Source organism: Anser anser, assembly GCF_964211835.1.
Source record: "Anser anser genome assembly, chromosome: 3".
In the NCBI taxonomy this organism is placed as follows: domain Eukaryota; kingdom Metazoa; phylum Chordata; class Aves; order Anseriformes; family Anatidae; genus Anser; species Anser anser.
Window position 1 is genome coordinate 69,886,423 of NC_139722.1, and position 19,197 is coordinate 69,905,619.

At 42.8% G+C, this 19,197-nt stretch overlaps 1 protein-coding gene across 2 annotated transcripts in view; it reads right to left on the reverse strand.

Annotated features, from left to right (window-relative positions):
* Positions 1-462: 462 nt before the first annotated feature.
* PPP1R14C (protein phosphatase 1 regulatory inhibitor subunit 14C) overlaps positions 463-19,197 on the reverse strand; it is a 52,235-nt gene continuing 33,500 nt past the window's right edge. The window contains exons 2-5 of one of the 2 annotated variants that reach the window (XM_083829994.1): positions 12,885-12,968; positions 11,492-11,524; positions 3,911-4,122; positions 463-1,794 (exon numbers count right to left, since the gene is read on the reverse strand). In XM_083829994.1, the coding sequence (XP_083686120.1) occupies positions 1,773-1,794; positions 3,911-4,122; positions 11,492-11,524; positions 12,885-12,968 (351 nt within the window). In that variant the 3' untranslated portion in view covers positions 463-1,772. The remainder of the gene's footprint in view (positions 1,795-3,910; positions 4,123-11,491; positions 11,525-12,884; positions 12,969-19,197) is intronic. The other variant, XM_083829995.1, reaches the window with a different exon arrangement.

Genomic DNA, 19,197 nt, shown 5'->3' on the forward strand with positions numbered 1-19,197 from the left:
TCAGCTAGGCACAAGATCTAAACTTAACATGCTGCAAGGCAAAACAACCAAGTCTTTTCTCACGGCTGCTGAAAATTCTTGAGGTGCAGAGGGAAAAAAAAAAGTAGAGGGCCTCTTGCTGAAAGACACCCCGCTGCCAGACCTTCAGTAGAGAACTGAGTCGCCCAGTGGTAAGCCCTCCCCAAGTCTGATCTCTGGGGGAAGGAAAGAAAGAAGCAGCGGTATTTATCTGAGCATTTCCAGAGAAAGCAGGCCTCAACTGTAGAAGACTTTCAAAGGTGAAGCTGTCCACCAGGTTACAGGAATTTGGCTGCGTGATACTGGGCAAGGGCTTTTGTTGTACCTTTAAAAGCCAGTTAGGGTCTATGCAGCTGGGTTCCCAAGTACTTACCACCTCATAGGCTTCTCCTGGTAAGCAAGTCCACTTACCAACCTACTCAGCAACAGTAGTCGTGTAAAGTGTACGTGTAACAAGTCACAAGTTGTTCCATTTATTTGAGTAAATATCTGGTAAATAAAATCATCGGTAAACATTACAAAATTAAATACATTAAAAAAGCTTGCCAGTATACATAAAATTCACAAACATGTACTTCTTTTGAAAAATAAAATATGTTCAGAGCACCCTTGATATAAAATGCCTGACTGGTGTCACCTACCAGCATATGGTAGCTTATTCAACGTTTTAGTTAGGACATTTTCGAGGAGGGAGCAGGGATCTCTCTTCTATTCTTGCTTTTACAAGTACGAGAACCCAAATTATAGTCTCCCTGCTTCTCAGGGCAGAGCCATAAACATAGACTGTAATATTCTTTGCCTACTTGAAGTGGAGAGGAATCTTCACTTGGTTAAAGACCACGTCACTTAATGCAAGACAGTGCTTCTAAGTCATTTTGGTGGTAGCACTGCCTTTTCCTCCACTGTGAAGCACCTTTTGAATGGTGATGGACATTTCTCTAGATATCACTGCAGGCCCCTTTTCAGTATAGGTTAGCACAGTTCCAAGACACCATGAGGTGGGGAGGAAATGACCTGGCAAAGCATCAAAGTTAAAATAACTTTAAGTCTACAAATTAAGCCCTTAAAATTCCCAATTCTCATATGCTGCAGTCTAAATACGGAGATATGATGAAATTCTTCACTGGGTTGCTTTAAGGGTACTTAGAAAAATGGCAGCACTCATTTTAGTAATCTAAATTGGTACCTTCTGGTAGCAAATTTGCAATAACCACCATTTAAATAATTTACTGTAACAAACTTTTCCTTCCATCCATGTGAAACAGTATTCACAACCCACTTTATAATTTATGTACAGACAAGCACAAGAAACTTGACATCCATGAGTTAAATGTACAACCAACTTAAAAAACGTTATCCAGCTAGTTGCAAGGAGAAGTCTCCTAGCTCTGTAAATTTACAAGATCTTCTGGTTCACCATGTAGGCTTGCTGCCCCCCATCACTAACTCTTGGATTCTTCTCTTGCTTCAGTAATCCTCAAGTGAAAGTTGAGCAGCATCCAAAACGTTGATATTCTTGATAAAAAAAATAATCGACATTTAAAAAAGAACCCTTAAAACACACAAAAGAAATTCCTTGAGTCAAAACTGAATGAAATCAAAAAAGTTGTGGAGAAAGACAACTATTTTAATAAAGGTCTTGTATTCAAAGTCCCATTTCCCTTGCCATGTCTTTTACAGAGTGCTACTACTTCGAGTTATTTATATACTCTTCTTTTGAGGGGGACTGAGTTTCCTCATTCCTCTTATCCGGGTTAGCAGCTCTTTGATAAATTCCTAGGAAAAAAAAGATTAGAAAAGATGAGTAATTTTTAAGATCCCATAACACCATGATTTTGAGTTAAAAAAAAAAAATCAAAGCAAGTTACATTTCTATTTAAGCTTTTACTGCTAAGCTGGAATTTCTATAGCCTGATCTGTAGGAATCTTATGTGCATACACTTGTCACATATTGGAGGAGTGAATAACTGTTTTTTCCTCTGCATGAGTGTTCTGCCTTAGTTGCTAGTCATCTTCCAGCCTCTTACTACACAGGGCCTTCTACCAGCTGTTGAAACAAGTAAAATCTACGACTGAATACAGTGCAAATAGTCAAAGGAGAACTTCACAGTTTCAGCGTGCACAGAAATTAGCACTCCTGCCAAAAGAGGTGTTTGTCTCACCATTTTCCATGCTGGCACTAGCATTTTGGTTGGCTGCATGTTCAGCTGGAACAGAGAGCTAGTCTGGCTACAAAGTCAGCTGTTTTCCTGTTGCCCTGCTACTTTCCAGGCTGGCTCAGCTCTCTGACTGGGCTCACAGCTCAGACTCACACCACCACTCGTGCCAGTCTGAGGGAAGGCACGACCAAGGAGCCAGAGGTAACACCGCTGGCTTATTCTGGGTGAAACTGGTTGTGGAGCTCAGCAAATGACACTAATCTGAAACAAAAGACATTAATGGACCAGGACGCTTTTCACAGTGACATCTTCCCCAGCTTCAGTGGATTTCCTCCTTTTAAATTGTGAGAGAACAGGAGCTTAAAGAATTGCACCATTATCTGAAATTCTTCTGGCATACAATTTCATATAATAATTGCAGATGCATTAAAAGCTAAATCACTCCCTTACTGTCACTCTTGGAGAATGATGTTTACCCATAGCACTACATATGCACCTACAAAAAGGTTCTTATCTAGAAATCTTTGAGCTTTAAACTGGGAATGTAATTATGGATTTAGTCAGGTCGATGTGCAAGGACAAAAAGCATGACTTCCTAGCTGAATGCTCGAGGCTAAAAATTCCAGTGAGCAAGGTCACCACCTACATGACAATACAGCACCTTTCCAAATAAAAAAGTCACATTGAAACACATATTATACAGGTGCTACAGTGTGCGTAAGGAAAGTCTCTGTAAATGTGTATTTTCACTTGACAGTGGTCAGTTTTCTTCTGGTGAAGCCACAAACCTGGCAGGTGTCACCCCAACAGAGCAACTTCCTTTCCTGACCATGTGTGCACATTTATACTGCACTGCACAAACTGCTGTACCATCGTTTAAGTACCCACGCTAGCTGTGGCTTCAAGTAACAGCACCAAAGGCAAAGCACCACTCCTGTCGATGTGGGCTACAAAAGCTCATGAAGAACCTTGCATATCCCATATCTTGCTTATTTGTTAAGATCCAAAATCCTCCCTCCCCATCCCCTAGAAGCTGTATTTTTCCAGATGTGCACAGGCCACTGCAACAATAACCACTCGGAAATTGTCAGAGAACAGCACTTAACCATTCTGAGGTCAGAAAATGGGCAGTTTTACCCTAAAAATCCACGGCCTCCATTGCACTATGCGTTGATCCTTTCAGCACTGTAAAGGCCTGCTAGACAAAGCAAAACTAATGTGGTATGGTGCTGTTTGAAGGAAAAAAATCTTGACTCAGAGGGTGGTGAGGCACTGGCACAGGCTGCCCAGAGAAGCTGTGCATGCCCCATCCCTGGAGGTGTTCAAGGCCAGGCTGGATGGGGCTTTGGGCAACCTGATCTGGTGGGAGGTGTCCCTGCCCATGGCAGGGGGGTAGAACTGGGTGATCTTTAAGGTCCCTTCCAACCCAAACCATTCTGTGATTCTATTAAATACGCTTTAGGATTTTTTTTACTATTGTATTAAATGAAACGCTGCAGTGAAATCATTATAAAGATAAACTTTCTAAATTGATCTTAAAAGATTTTTACTTGGGATTAAAGCACTTAGTATTGCCTTTCAACAGCTCCTTCAACAAAAAGTTTAATTCTCATCCCAAAGCATCAGATTAAGACAGCTTCAGAATAGAAAGTGCTGAAGTTCTGTTCTTCCCTTTGGATGACTTGATCAGCCTTCTGTTAAAGCTACCAGTATTCTACACCGCTCTCACCTACCATATCAAGGCAGCAACAAGATACTGCAACAAGCAACTGTCCAAGTGCTTCACGTAAGTAGGAAGGAAGGACGGGGCATCTGCAGAGTTGACAAGAAAATCTCCAGGCATTATTCTGGCTGCAGCTGTGCAGGGTACACCTCTCTGAAAGGGCCCTTTCCATTCCTTCGTCCATTTTCTGCCATAACTCAGAAGAATTTGGAGCAAGTTTCCCTTGGGTATGAAATGCAGCCAGGGTTCAGTTACTTTTCAACACAACACTACAGCAAAGGAGGAGAGTTCCTCCCCTTGTTGTGGTAGCACTACAAACACCTTCTTTTGCAAAATAATCTATTTGCTTGATGTTTTCAATCTTAAGGGCACCAAGAAACTCCTCAGTGCATCAAAATAAACCAAGCTGCGTGGGGGTAATCCCCTAAAATAAGATCTGCAGTAAGTGAGGCTGTTTTCTTCTGGAAGGGAAAGGCAGCCGTATTCACTTGAAGAAGTACATATAATAATTACAAATGCTTTACCCTTCAGGAACTAATTTTCTTGAAATAAGGGATTGCAGTACCGAACAGTAAAACCCTGCAAGCTGTATGTGGCAGACATTTCACACAGTGCAGCAGCGCTGCAGGGCACATCCCACAGGTGTGCAAACCAGAGCACTGGCTCAGTATGTTTCTGATTTGCTTTAAGTATCATTTTGCATCTGATGCTTGCACTGAGCCTGTGTTTTTTCATACATTTGTGCTCTGGTGCTTGTGCCTTTCTTGTTTTGCGGCTCTCCATTAAGGAAGAGCAGCATTCTGGAAAAGATGCACATTTTCCCTCTTGGAGGCAGAAAAGAAGGCTTCACAACATTTTAATAAGCCTTCACTTTATAGCTAACTGAGTCAGCTTTATGACACACAGTAATACCCATTTATTTTCTTTAAACATCACTCAAAATTGCAGTTTTATTCCTTGTGGACATTTGGGTTGAAGCTTAATAGAAGGCTTAATATCCACATCTATCTCAACCTCATACACAAACCTCATTTTATACAGAGCATTTTCTTGAAATCCCCTCTAGGATTTGTGCTGAAGTTTAGCATCATGCGTTTGAAAGCTAATCATGCACCAATCTAAGCTAAAAGTAGTTCTGTAACGCAGGTTGGATTATCTACTTATTAATACTTATTTGATTCTCATAGTTGGAAAACACTTAAAAATAACTCAGTTAAGGACTCAAGAACTCACAAACTATTCCTTTGAGGGCTACAGCCAGAAATACACAGGGCACATCTGTACTTTTAATAGAAGAAAAATCCAGTGCCAACAGTTTGGGCCTTGGTTAACGGAAAAAAAAGAAAAATGCACATAAACCTAGTTTAAATTCTTTTTACAGGTTTTCTGCAAGGAGATCACCTTTGAATACAGTTTTGTTATAAGTATTGAGAGTCCTGCTAATTTGCAACACAAAACTGTTTCTAGAAGACGCATCTTTCTAATACTAAAGGCAAATTCAAGAGATAAGCAGAGACTAAATCTATGCTTCATTTGAACTCATTTATATTCAGCCTTAGGCAGTTGTCTTCTCCCTTGTCTAACGCTTTTCCTAGAATCTAAGGCATCCAGTTCAGCCAAAGCATTCATCTAATGCAGAACAAAAAATAAAGAAGGCTGAATTATCATTTCACCTTTGTTTGCAAAGGGGAGGAAATCACTTCACCTCTCTGCTTTGGAGGTGTGATTCATTGTTTTAATGAGGTCATTTGACAGACGATGAATTTGAGGCTTACTATTCAAGTCTTCCAATTAATTCTGGAGACTAATTAGACTTTGTCTCTCCAGATTTCTCTCCCACAAACAGAACACATGTAATAGGACTAGGTCTTAAACTAAAATGAAGGGTGTCTCGTGCTCCTGCTTCGCCAGAGCATGAAATGAATCCTCAACCAGCTTTGCTCACAGCTTTACTTCCCTGCAGTCAAGTCAAAAATCAAGATTTCTTTGACTGTTTGCCTGAGGCTGTTTCCTGGAGAAAGCCTGATCAGTGGCATGTAAAAAGTTGTCATCCTGGAGAGCACTCTACACAACAGCTTGGGGAAGAAACTCAAAAATGACATATGAAGGGGGGAGTAAAAACAAAAGGAAGAAGGAACCCTACTTCCAAACACCTTCCCTTCCCCACACACTCAAACCTTGAAATGGGGCCAGAAGCTGTCTTCTGTGAGCAAGAACTGGTGCAGCATCTCTGTGGCCTCACTGAACAATCCTACCAGCCAGCCCCGCCAGCACCATCAGTGCCCAGAGGACAATCCACAGCAGCCGAGTTTCTTGATGAGCCCTGTACAAGGAATTGACTATATAGGACAAAGCTTAGCTGTGGTCAGGACACACAGTCCAGTTATTCTCCAGTTCGGCAGCAGGTATGCAAGCACAACTTGTTGTCAAATCACTATTTGCCCCTCCATTCTTAAAATATTGCTATGGGTACTTCTGAGATGTGTTCATGAGCGCTTGCTGAAATGAAAACATGCAAATTTAATTCTCTCCAACACTGTAGTACAATATAGGGCAGATCTCAGCAGCAGGCATGTAAACAGTGTTAGTTCACTGAATTCAAAGTGGTCAAATGGATAAACAAGAAAATATGTTTTTCTAGAAGTGCTTGCCTGCATTGTTTTAAATATGCATGTTTCTTAACTTTTTTCTTTACAAAATGCCCTATTTGGATTCAAGTAATATGGACATGTAATACAGTTACTGTTACTTAATAATTACCATCCATCAGCTGAGCTGCCACGAATGAGCTTCTAGGCTCCCCAGGATGTAAGGCAGTACACTGCACAGAGGCTTTAGGACACTTCTTCATTTTCTATTACTTAGAATAGGCATCCCACGTACTGCTGCCTTGTGATTATTTAAATAACATATCAGGACCAAAAAATAGATGATCTTTCAAAAGTTTAGAAGTACCATTTCAAAAGGGTTGAGCTTTCTATTCATCTCTGTATACTAAATACAAACATTATTTGAAGACATACCCAAAATAGTTTTAAAAACCACAGTGCTTGGACCACTCTAAAAAGCTGCATCACAAGCCTGTCATTTGCTCCAACTAGAAACTAAGCTTGGGGAAACATATAGTTAAGCAAACGCCTCTCTACCTTTCTCAAAATTAAGTGTTAAAAGCTGCTGAAATAGTCCAGACACTGAAGTAACCCTGCGTAGTGTATTGCTTAAATCTCTGTCCAGATTTTTGAGAAAATATACAGCAATTTAACACAGGGTTTTTTTTGGAAATAACGTTGAAAATTCTATTAATTAAAAGTTCCCAGCAAAAGAACTTTCTTTTATGATGCTACTTCATCTCCTTTTTCTCCTCTTTGCACTGAGCAAAGAATTATACTAACGAGATGGTCTGGATAGATTTAATCCTGCCTGCCTCAGTGGAAGAGATCTTAGCCCATTCGCCCAAAGCTTGTATATTCCTGTGAGAAAAGAAAGAAACAAAGAAACACCAAACTTCATTTATTGCGTTCTCCTCAAACATTTCTGCAAGCATCGTGTAGCTCAACCACAGCTTTGAGTCTGTACTCATTCCATTTCTCTCTCACAGCAGTTTGTGAGTCTCCTTATTTCTCCTGTCATCACTTTGGCAATCCCACCAGCAGATGCTTTAACTCACATCAAGCCACAAACACTTCGGATGTTCTCCAAAGTCCAGTCTAAACAGGTGGTCTTGCTATTTAGCCAGTTCCCTTCACAGTTCCCTTGTTATCTTCACCACTAACATGAGATTCAGAATTCCCTGTGACCTCTGTTGAGTCTCTCCACCACACAGAACTGAGGGAGCCACCTGAGAAAGGTCTGGGTGGGATTTTGCACAGGCAGTGCGTGGCACAGAGAAGCACTAGCTGCCCTGGCCGCATGGACAACACTTTTCAACCACAAAAGTTCAGGTGCAAGATTTGTTTATGATGCTGATTTTGCCCATAGCATACCCTTTACGTTTATGCAGTCCCAGAAATGAACTGCTACCTTCTCATAACAAGCCATGGCTTACATCAAGACTACATGACTTGTACCACTTTTGAAGTAGGTATGATAGTACCAGAAGGGAGAAGGGGAAGCGGAGAAGCATAAACTGTTTGATGAATACTCTAGCACTGTTTAATTTTGCATGATGGGAAGATCATTGTCATATGGCAAAGCACTGTCCATACCGGGGACCCAAAGCCAAACCTTGGGTTGGGCTTCTCAGAAGAGAAGTTGAATACTTCACTTCGGCAAGTGCAACTTACCTACATGGAGCAAGGAGATTTTGGCTCAAGTAAAAAATGTCAAGTATAAATACGAGTCACATACTGCACTGACTAACACCAATAAAAATACATACTTCAGAGTTTGATAGTTACTAAGTGCATCTCTTAGACACTGTTGTGGTTTTAATGTTCCTTTGGTTTTGTTCTTTTTATTTATTGTTATGTTTGTAGAAACAGCCAAGTTGGAAAATTATGCCCAGACATTGTTTTTAGCGTCTGGCACACTTTCCACAGCTAATGCTTATCACTGAATGACACATCAGTTACAATGGACATCAATCTTGATTAGCAGACCAAATTTTTGATATAAGGATCATTAATGTAAGCTTAATAGTACACAAAAAATCATACTATGTGCACTTTCCTAATTAACATTTTTTGCCTTGGTTGAGATTAAGCCACGCTTTACAGGAAGGTTCCCAGATTAAGAATATTTCCATACAGATTAAAACAACAGCAGTAACTGCTTCCTTAGGAAAGCTTTTATAATGTTCGAGCACATTCAACAGCCTAGCTATAGTTCCTTGTTGTGGTTTAACCCCAGTATGCAGCTAAACCCCACTCAGATGCTTCCTTTAGAAGGTTTCACAGCAGTTCCTCCTAAGTTACTGTCCGCTATTACCTTTGGCCGATTTACTACAAAGGCTGAGAACAGATTCAAAATTCCTGCCACCTTTCAAGTGACCTCGATAATTCTGTTTCTTCAGATAACTAACCATCCAGAATACATGCATAAACTCCTCAGTTGTTCTTTAACCTTTAGTCTAAGTGGAAGAAACTAAGTAAAACTGACTTAAGATATTATTTGTTTATTTATTACAGGCAACATAAGAGCTCCAAGTTATTGAGTTTTCTGCCTGTACTAGTTTTCCTTATGTTCTCAATAGCGGAGACATCATACTACATATTTTTTCTCCAGTTAGGGATTACAGCCTTTCTCAAACTGTACCTTTCTTGATGCTAAAACTGCTGGTGCACTTGATGGATTATATTTGATTGGTAAGGACAAATTCCATCAGCTTACATCTTTTCTCCATAAATTAATTACCTCAATAGTTCTCAATGGACCGCAAATAGGAAAGGATTGCAGATTTTCTAGAAGAGTGTGGATCTTCATAAACCAAATTTAAGCCAGCTTACAGGTTTTTCTTAGTCCACAGTTGGCAGGTGAAATATCACTTATTTTTAAATGGCCTAAATTAGCAGTGATGTGGTATTATTGGGCTTCTCATGCTACTGATAAAGAAGAAAAGCTGCTGTTGTGAAAACAGTCCCAGGCAACAACACCCAACTATCCCCACAGTAGACTGGATTAAGTACTTCTCTCAACTTGGCTGTCTCAGGAAGATTGTCAAGGAAGATGGGTATTTTGCCAGGTAAAGGAGCTGCCTCCATTCCACCAGCAGAGGACTAAAGAGACAAGTCAAAAATGCAGCATTAAAATCTCACCTTATCCCAGTGCCCTGAGAGCAGCGTTGCACCAGCATATGTGTTCAGGACGTTGTTTCATGTGATCTGCCATATAACTTAATTTACCTGCACTGCACAAATACTTACTGCGGTTTTGTAAGCAAGCTTTCCAGCGGAAAACTCACTAGCATCTGTCATGTATCCCTGCAAGAACTCTGAATTTTGTCCTTGTATTGTGTCAAACTTCAGAGCTGAGAAATACATTACACGTTCAGCAAATGAGGAAGGAAGGTAATTATTTGATTCTCTGCCTTCTCCATCGACCTTCAGCTAACAGAGGGCTGTAAAAGAGAGTACACAAGTGGCCGCTAAACTCTTGGCAACCTGTTCCTCCCACCCACTCACGACCCCCACTTTCTCTCCCTGTCCTGTGACAAGAACCACAGCAGGCTCCAAACGCAGTATCAGTCTTTAGACCCGTATTACAAAGACAAACCAGGGTTCTAAGGCGCTTTATGGGGAAAACTGAAGGAGGCTGACAGGGATCATCTGTGGAGTAGCACTGCTATAGTGAGACACCTGGAGATTTGATATTTTGGCATAGCATCTCGATATTGGGAGATGTGCGTTACCTGCTGTAAGGAAACCACGGAACAGCAGAGAACATGTTATACAAGTGTCTCCAGGCGAGTCTTTCTGGGCCAACTCCCTGCACTGTCAAAAAGTTATTACCAGCAACTGGAACAGCAATTCTGGACAACTTTCCCAGTCTGCCACGGGAATCAATAAAAATGAAAAGGCCCCAAAGAAAGTATCTGGTGGGCTGGGAAGTGTCTATGTAACTGTGACGGTGGTTCCTCCTGACAGTCTGACTGTCTTAAAAGCCCAGCCATTTAACTGGCTACAATTACAGACATTACAGCACTGCTTATCATGGAACAGGAACCAAGCTATATGGCAGCCTTGTTTCAAAAACCACCAGCCTGAAAGGTTACTGACTAGGGGGATGCTTTACGCCATCCACTCTATTAAATACTTTACAATGGCTGTTGGTCAGAGTGCACTGACTGGAATAAACTGAAACGAGAAACAAACCAGCAGTCCAGACCTTGTCATCTGCTTCATTACTCTAGTTATTGCACTTGTTTGTTGTTTTTTTTTTTTTTTAATGAGCCCAAGTTTTTTTAAAAATATTTACTCTTCCCAGTAAACATGCATCACTAGATGAGAAATAGGCTATGTTGGCACTATACGTGTTAATATTCAAGTTGAAAGCTGAGTACTTTTAACTGAATCCCACTAGTTCAGGTTGCCCCACCACTATTTCCACTCACAGAAAGAATTAGCTGAGGAGTGTATCTACATAACAGTTTCCAGAATAAACAAGCTTAGTGCCAAAGGAAAAATTACATGGCTTGAAATTGAAAGGCACACAGTCTAATTCTCAAATTAAAATTTCATGCAAACATAGTAGGGTTGGGGGGGGGGGATTGACCATATGATAAAAATTGTGTTTAGTTCTCTTGTATCATAACAGCTCTAAGCATCAGTAAAGTCAATCAGGACATTACAGACGACAACACTGGTACTTCAGCTTATACAAACAGCAGTCCCACCACAGAGCTCAGTCCTGTTCCTACTGCAGCCAAATGAAAGGCATAAACATTCCCAGCAAATAAAGCCCCAAGGTCATCAGCTCCCCATGGATATTCCTATATTAGCTTTATCATAAGTAAAATCAATAAACAAATAAAGTTACTTTAATTTGAGCATAGCTATACTATCCACAGGTGAATAGATAAAAAAATAAAGTTACTTTAATTTGAGCATAGCTATACTATCCACAGGTGAATAGAATTTAAGAAAAGTCTTTTTACCTCTGTTGGTTTGTAGCAATCTACAAGAGTTTCCTAGAAGCAAAACATGAAAGCATTAGTTTCAATACAGAGCACCAGTGAACATAAACAACTCTAGGGCAGGAAACCTGACAAGGGAGTGGGGAAAGAGAAAAGGAGCAAGAACCAGGCACCACTGGATGGAGATGCTACCAAACACTGAGCATTGTAGCAATGACCACCTTCGCTCCCCAGGTAGACCAAAACGATTTGCAGCTGGAGAGAAATGATGGCTACTTCCTCCAAGTTGGAAGGTACAAAATCCCCTCCTCCAAGACAGCTGGGGAGAGGAGAATCCAAGAACATTTCTCCCAGCAATACGCATGTGAAACTAGCTTTCTTTGAAAGCACCACGATATTTGCAATGCAGAAATACAGACGTTAGGTAGGTCAGGCACTCCTGGCAGGGCAGCTGCTAGCTGCTAGTTTAAGCAGAAACAGCAAAGCTATTTATGAATGCTGAGTAAACAGCCTGGGGACATGCCCCACGGTTCTGTGGCTGGGCAGTGGGCACTGAGAAAAGCATGCCTATTAAGGCACTCCCAGCAGAGATGTGCACCAAAGCACCAAGTTAGTGATTTCCTAGAAGTGGGCTGAAGTGCAGACCACTGCTCTGGTACAGGTTTCCTTCCTTTTGTGCATCTGGCAAGTTTATAAATGGAGTCCCTCACATGGGTTTCACATCTTAGCTGATATACATGCATCTCATTTAAGACAATTATGTCTCTTTTCCTCTTCACCTCCTTCTTCCATTCATTGACTTTTACCACAAGCAGGATTCAAAGAACTGGTTTGAACTGTACAAATCCAGCAGACAGGTTCTGAATTTCCCTACTAACTCGTGTTGCGGATCATCTCATCCCTTTGTCACACTTTTAAATGTGTTACTCCATGATAACGTGATGGGTTCCAATTTCTAGCTGGTATAGCTAGAGAAACAACGTTTCCAGTATCCTGAGGACAAGGGAGGATTTGTGGTCTGTATATGCACACATGCATATTGCTGCTGCTGCAGTCAGGCAGAGAAACTATCTGGTCATCATAACTGCCTCTCAACCACACACATTTTATATACTTATTTTAAAGAAGAAAGAGGAGGAAATTGTAGGGCTTTCTAATCTGTCTTAGCATATCCCCCTATATTACTGGATCCTTTGAACTTTTATTTACTCCCGTTATCGCTTACCTTCCAGAAGTATCTTATCCTAAGGGATTTTGATTACCTTCACACAGCCCAGTAGATTATGCTAAACTCGAAACTTGGAACCTCTCAGCTCTAATGCTACACTGACAGTGGATTCAATCACAACGAAGATATCAACCCAGGTGCGTTAATTCAGCCGCATTCAGATTTAAAATTAGAAAATAATATTACCTGTAATTTGAGAGCTCTCTCCTCTTCATTGGCTGCGTCGAGAAGGTCATCGATGTCAATTTCTACATCTGGCATCTCTTCTTCCTGAAAAGGGGAAAACTCCCAGTTAGTTCACAGAGATAGCCTTTAATTAACCTAAAAAGCAGCCTAATGATTACACCCATCTCCCAGTCTGCCTGGAGACAGACAAGAAGAAAATCAGTAAGGGATGGTGGCTTGCTGCTTGTAATGGGCCAGCATTAGGCTGAGCCCCAGCCATGGGGAAGGTGACAGCTCTTAAGAAACCCTTCCCCCAAATGTGGGAGTTGTGTTACTAACCCATGCCCAGCAGCACAAGTCAAGCTCTTCTCACAGCACTGGACAAGAGGATGAAAAGAGGAGAAGAGGTCAGGGAAGGGGAAGTAGAAAAAAGCTGTGGCAAGCTACCAAATTGCTTTGAAAACCTTCTTGACTGGACTGCTTATTTGGTCACACTACGGAAGGTCTCCCTTGCTCAAAGGTGGCTTACAAGGCTGATGATATACATGCCCCATCAGAAAAGCTGCGGTGCCTGCAGTGAAGCAAGAAGTCTAAGGCACGGAGTATCCTACAAGTATTTTTAAGCCTCCTCCATCAGTACACTTCTCCTTTTGCATCAGCAGCACCCCAGGCATGCTGTTTCCCAAGTCAGAGCTGCAGTCTCCTCTTTCTGAAGGACTCTTTTTGAGTTCTGGAATCCCCACGAGAGTTTGCTGCCCACAGATATCACCGTTCCTTGCATTTACAGCTCTGCAAAAAACACTGCTGGCCGTTTTTTGCATTTCCTAACGACGAGAGGCACCTCAAAACGGCACAGACAGGTTCAAAACACCGCAGCTTCCGCACCTCGCTGCACGCACCTTCTCACCAAGTGCCAAGTCCCACCGCCCCGACAGCTCAGTGCCAGACCCCCAGCTCTGCCCCAGCCGGCACTGCGAGCCTGCCCTCTCCCAGCCCCGTGAGCACTGCTATCGGCTCGCCAGCACCGCATCGCCTCGGCACCTCCGGAGCAATGACAGGGGCCTGGAGCAGCCAAAGGGCAGGGTCACGAGTCACGAGGAAGCAACCAGACCGCTATCCATAGCTGCAGCTGTTCTCCTGAACCCCACAGATGCTTTTAAAGATCCCCAAAGATCCTTTTTTTTGACAAAAACGTGGTAGCTCCATCAAATTTCCAAACGGTTTTTACCAACTATGACATAGCGTAACAGCTTCAGTACCAGTCACTGTGGGTGATACCAGAACTACTCCTCTACTAGGTAAAAGAAGAGCACAAACATCAGCAAGGAAGACACCAAACCAGCTCAAGTTGATCTAAGGAAGGTAAGGTACCCCTACCAAAGTGCCAAACAACTACTCTTATCAGAAGCTCCCGCTGAAATGCCAGCTGCTGCTCAAAGTTTGTCCGGGTGGGAGGAGTAGGGACAGACCAAGGATGATTTTAAGTTCCCTGTTCCCCACTTTGGAAGGAAAACGTGCAGGAACACGATAGAGCAGACGTGCGGGCTGTTAGACCCAATGAATAAGAATATATGAAGCACGTCCTTTGCCCAATTAGCAAGTTCGCTCTTTTCCAGCATGTGTTTTAGTCAGAAAGGAAGTGTGGGCATTTGCTGAGATGAATCATAAAAAGTCCTAGCTACTGTAAGACATTCTGGTAATGAGGGGATTTAAACAATGGGGGGAAGGGGAGAGAAAAGAAAGTTCCTGACTACAAAGGCATTTAGTAAAAGCAATCAGAACTGGAGGGGATAAAGATTAATCCACAACGGCGGAGCACACACTTAGTTCGTAGCTTACTAACCCAACCCCACACTAATTCTCTTATCACACTAAGAACCAGAAATTCACCACATAGACAGCAAACCTCCTGAACATCTTATCTAAGCAGCTTACTATAAATACTATTGAGGTAGGGTGTCTGGAGTTATCATTAATACTGTAAACACCTATCAAAATACGCACCCACGGAACTGCACAAACGCCGGCTGTGCGTCTGTCACCGCTCAGATGAGCTGGTCAGCACGCTGAATTTTGGTCAGATACACATTTTGAACTCTTGCCTGTTGTGTTCTGGCAAACTGAAATGATGTAGAAAGACAAGAGCGAGGGGGAAGTCCCTAGAAAGTATATAAAGCTTTATTGTGATCACACTTCACTGAAGCTGAGAGCTCCTGAAAGATTAGTTTTACTTTGATTGGTACCACTCACGTGGGAGAAATCCTTGTTTCTGTCTCTCTCCGCTCTTATCTTTTTCAAATCAGCTTTCTCCCACATCTCCAAGGCTCACACTGCTCTGCAGAGGGCAAGGTGCAGGTATGGCTGAGTTAACATCCTCACACCTTCCTTCAGATGTCCACGGATAACACCACGGAGTCTCGCTGACCCCATGTTTGGAGCACTGGTACTTGCAGCAGGGAAGACCGAATCCAGTCTGAACCTTTTCTCCCCAGACAAGTATTTTACAATACCATCATTAGTGATGTTACCAGACATTACCTCTTGCCTGGATAAAACAGCAGGGTTCAGACCCAGAGCTTTCTAATCCATAGTTCAGACCTCTTCAGCTGAGCCAGGAAACAAAGTGGCCCCGTGAGCGAGGAGCCCATCAGGATGCCAAAGCTTGCTTAATACATCCAGCCAGCAGGCGTTTATGGCCACATGAACCGGTAACACTCCAGATCCTTTTTTAAACCATTTTTAAGCACCGTTTTGACCACTGACACTTGAATCCCACGGTTCTACCCTAGACAGCAGCAGCCTCAGCTTCTTGGTTCAGGACCTTCCCAGGATCCCCAGCACACCTCCCCGAAGCACGTATTCACAGTAAGACGCCCGCTGCCTTCCCCGTTGTGTAGGTAGCTGGCAGATTGCCCTCTCCGGGACCTGACACTTCAGGTTCAGTGAGGATCTTCTGTCCCTCTCCCACCTGAAGGCCTCAGTTTCTTCTGCGAGTTTTCTAATCCTTCCTCCCCTGGCCGAGTATTTCCCATCCCTGACATCCGTGCTACAGCCAGGGCTCACCAGGGTCTGAGACACTGCTGCACGTTATCTCCCCCTGGAAATGACGGCCATCCAGCGCTGAGTTAGCACTCACCCTTGGCTTTCACTGCCGTGCCAGCCGGGTTCGCTTAAAAGCAGCCATCAGTCCAGAGGGCAACGGTATCAGTAACTCGCTGAAGTCTTGGTGTAACAGCTAGCACAGCTCTTCTACATGAAGGAAAGCCGTAACAGGAATAGTTTAGGAATACTTTAGAAACGGGGGGATATAATTCTGCCTGATACACCGGCATTTGATTCACTTGCACCATCTGTAATACGTTACACACATCTTCAACACTTCACAGCAGATTTAAACTCTGATACAAAACCAAACAGAGGGGGGACACTTAAAAGGTAACTCTTGCGCCTATTTTTGGCTGAATAAACATACGGGCATCATAAAAGCATTTTTCCTCTTCTGAAATACTGAGCATGCATGAGCTCAGATTTTTACGTCAGGCACGGAAAGCACGTGTTTAGGTCAGACGCCTGACCGCTCCGCGACAGCTGTAATGACAGAGGAAAGGAAGAAACAGTTGTCTCTTCTGTTTGCCTGACTTTACTGGTGAGATAAGTGTGGCTGATCCTACTACAATTAAGCAGCTAAATCCAGCCTGGGTTGGGCAAGCCTGAAAGGGGCTGCACATAGCAGAACGGGGGGCGTTTCAAGGGGCTTCTTAGTGCCATAAGAAGAAACCACAAACAGCATGCTGCCAGGGGGCAGCCCCCAGAAAGGCTAAAAGAGAAGAGGTATGGGGCTGGGGGTGCAAACACCCTCCATCTGAAGCAGCTGGGGGAGGAAGAAGATGGATGCTCTCCTTTTAAGCACCCTCTCCAGTCTGCTTTCACAATGTAGGCAGGACACGAGCTGACTCCCACCTGAATATTCAGAAGTCCAAAAATACCACCAAAGTTAACTTTTGTGCTATTTAATGCAACTTAAATTCAACCTTGCATTGGGTGACAGACTCGTGGTTGCTTAAATTGCGTGAATTCTTTGCGGACTACTGGCAAAAGACCTTGGGGCACAGACATGCATTAATTAGTAAATAGCTGGGGCAGTTTAAGACATTAAAACCGTCCCAACTGTTTGCAATTTAGCCTCTGGCAGAGGTTGACACTACCCCAAAGGGCGGATGCAACAACAACAGGCGAGCACTCCTCAGCAAAGGCCAACAAAAAGGTCGGAGCCACCCAAACCACGTAAGCCATAAGGCTGGGTTTTGCAAGAAGCAGCTGAACGCTTGCACTCTAACCTGCCCACCCTGCAAGAAACACCTCTGGCACAGCAACAGCAGGTCTGAAATCCTTACAAGTATTTATTAATTGAACATGGATTTGAGGCTTTAAAATTTAAGGGGCAATAGCTGCTCTATGGTTAAACTTAAAAACCCAGCTCTCAAATTAGCCTGCAATACCACACTGTAGCTGCCCATACACTCTATGCCATCTTCTCGTTTGCATTGCTGGAAAATAATTAAAATAATTAATATTTTAAAAAATAAATAAATAAAATAATTAAACTGGTTTGCTTTTTACTTTACATTTTAAATTTGGGGAAAAAGAAGAAGCTTAGTGCAGCAAGAAAAGTTTAGCCACAGAGTCAGAGCCATCATTTGTACACTGAATTCGGAAGCAAACTCTTAGAAAGCACAGCAAGAGACAGATGAAGGAAAAGGGGGAAGAGACCATGTGTCTGAAAGTAAATTAGGCTTTGCTCTCGGAGTCCTGGAAGGAGGCTGGTGTAAGTGTTTCAAACAATGAAAACCAAACTGAAAAACAGGATCAGTTATTCTGCAAGTATCCATTTCATGTGTGAAAAGCAATTTCTATTTTTTTAAGAGACTTCTGCTGGACATCTAACACAGCCAGCCCTAAGCAAGTCCACCTGCAGATATGGATGGCACTGCCCCAGTGCAAGATAACAGCTGACACCTCAGGGTGATAAATAATGCTATGAATTACCAGGACTAGCAGTTTTTGGTTGTGTACGTATCCTGGTGGGATTATGACTAGTCTGCTACCTTTATGTAAGTTATGTGTGTGAAACACAAAGGAAAAATCCATGCATTCCTTTTTTCAATGCATTCAAGTTGTCTTTGGGGACTTGTGAGCTGGGACAAAAGTAGATGAAATTGAGAACAAAAAGAGCAGTTTAAGTGGTCAAAAATTAGAAATCTGTAACCAAACATAGGCATTTTGCACTTAAAGCTAATCCTGGCTAAATGGTGTGTAAAAAAATATACAACAGCTAAAATGAAGCCATGTGCAACACAAAACAGCTGCTAGTGTCTATCAAATGGTGTGAGGAACAGAAGATTAGGAAGGGATGTTAACGACCACAAGAGGAGGTTCAGGAACGCCTGGGCTCAGGACACAACATAGGATGAAGAACCTTCACAGTGGTTACATCAGATTACTAAGTGATCATGTGTTTTCTCCAATCCTAAAATATTAACAGCAGTAACGCCAGAGCAACCATGGTGATCTAATGACAGAACCTAATGACAATGAGGTTGGAATTAGATGATCTTTAAGGTCCCTTCCAACCCAAACCATTCTATGGTTCTACGAACCATAATTTACCCATGGCACTGCCCCTATTTACAGAAACCTCCTGTGCTGAGCCTGTCTTCAAGCACGACCTCATGTGGATCAAGTGGAATACCCAGAAGAGGGACACTGAGTGCCCAGCTGTCAACCGAATTGCTTAAGCAAGTTATGCATTATCTCAGTATCTCATAGGAACACCAAGCACACCTTTAGCTATATAATACGGCATGAATGGCTGGATGCAAGTTAGGGGCACAGGGGTTTATCTCTACAGTCTCTATCTGACCTACCCTTGGCATGAAGCTAGCCGGACTGCCCAGGGCCTTGCAGGCACACCACTAGAGGGAGGTAACACTTTACAAACACAGCAAGGGCCCATGAAGTTGCTGGCAGGGCATGAAAATGTCTTCTGAGACCTAGACTCAGTTCTCAGGTCTGGAGAACAGCGGGTCTACTTTTGTCCTCAAGCACCCGTTTGCCTCTAGTCCTGTTCTTAAATACTTAGTCCTCAACTTTTATTCTCATGGTTTGGTTCCTGAAAAAGCCTACCTCCTCTGCTTCTGTTTGTTGGGGTGTTGCTTCTACCTGCTTCCCAAGTACCTTTTCTCCCCATCTGAGGGCCAGAGGAAGGACCACTAGGGGCAGAGGAAGGAGCGACTCTCAGCTCCCAGGCCCTGTGACCGGGGCTCCCTGCCAAGAA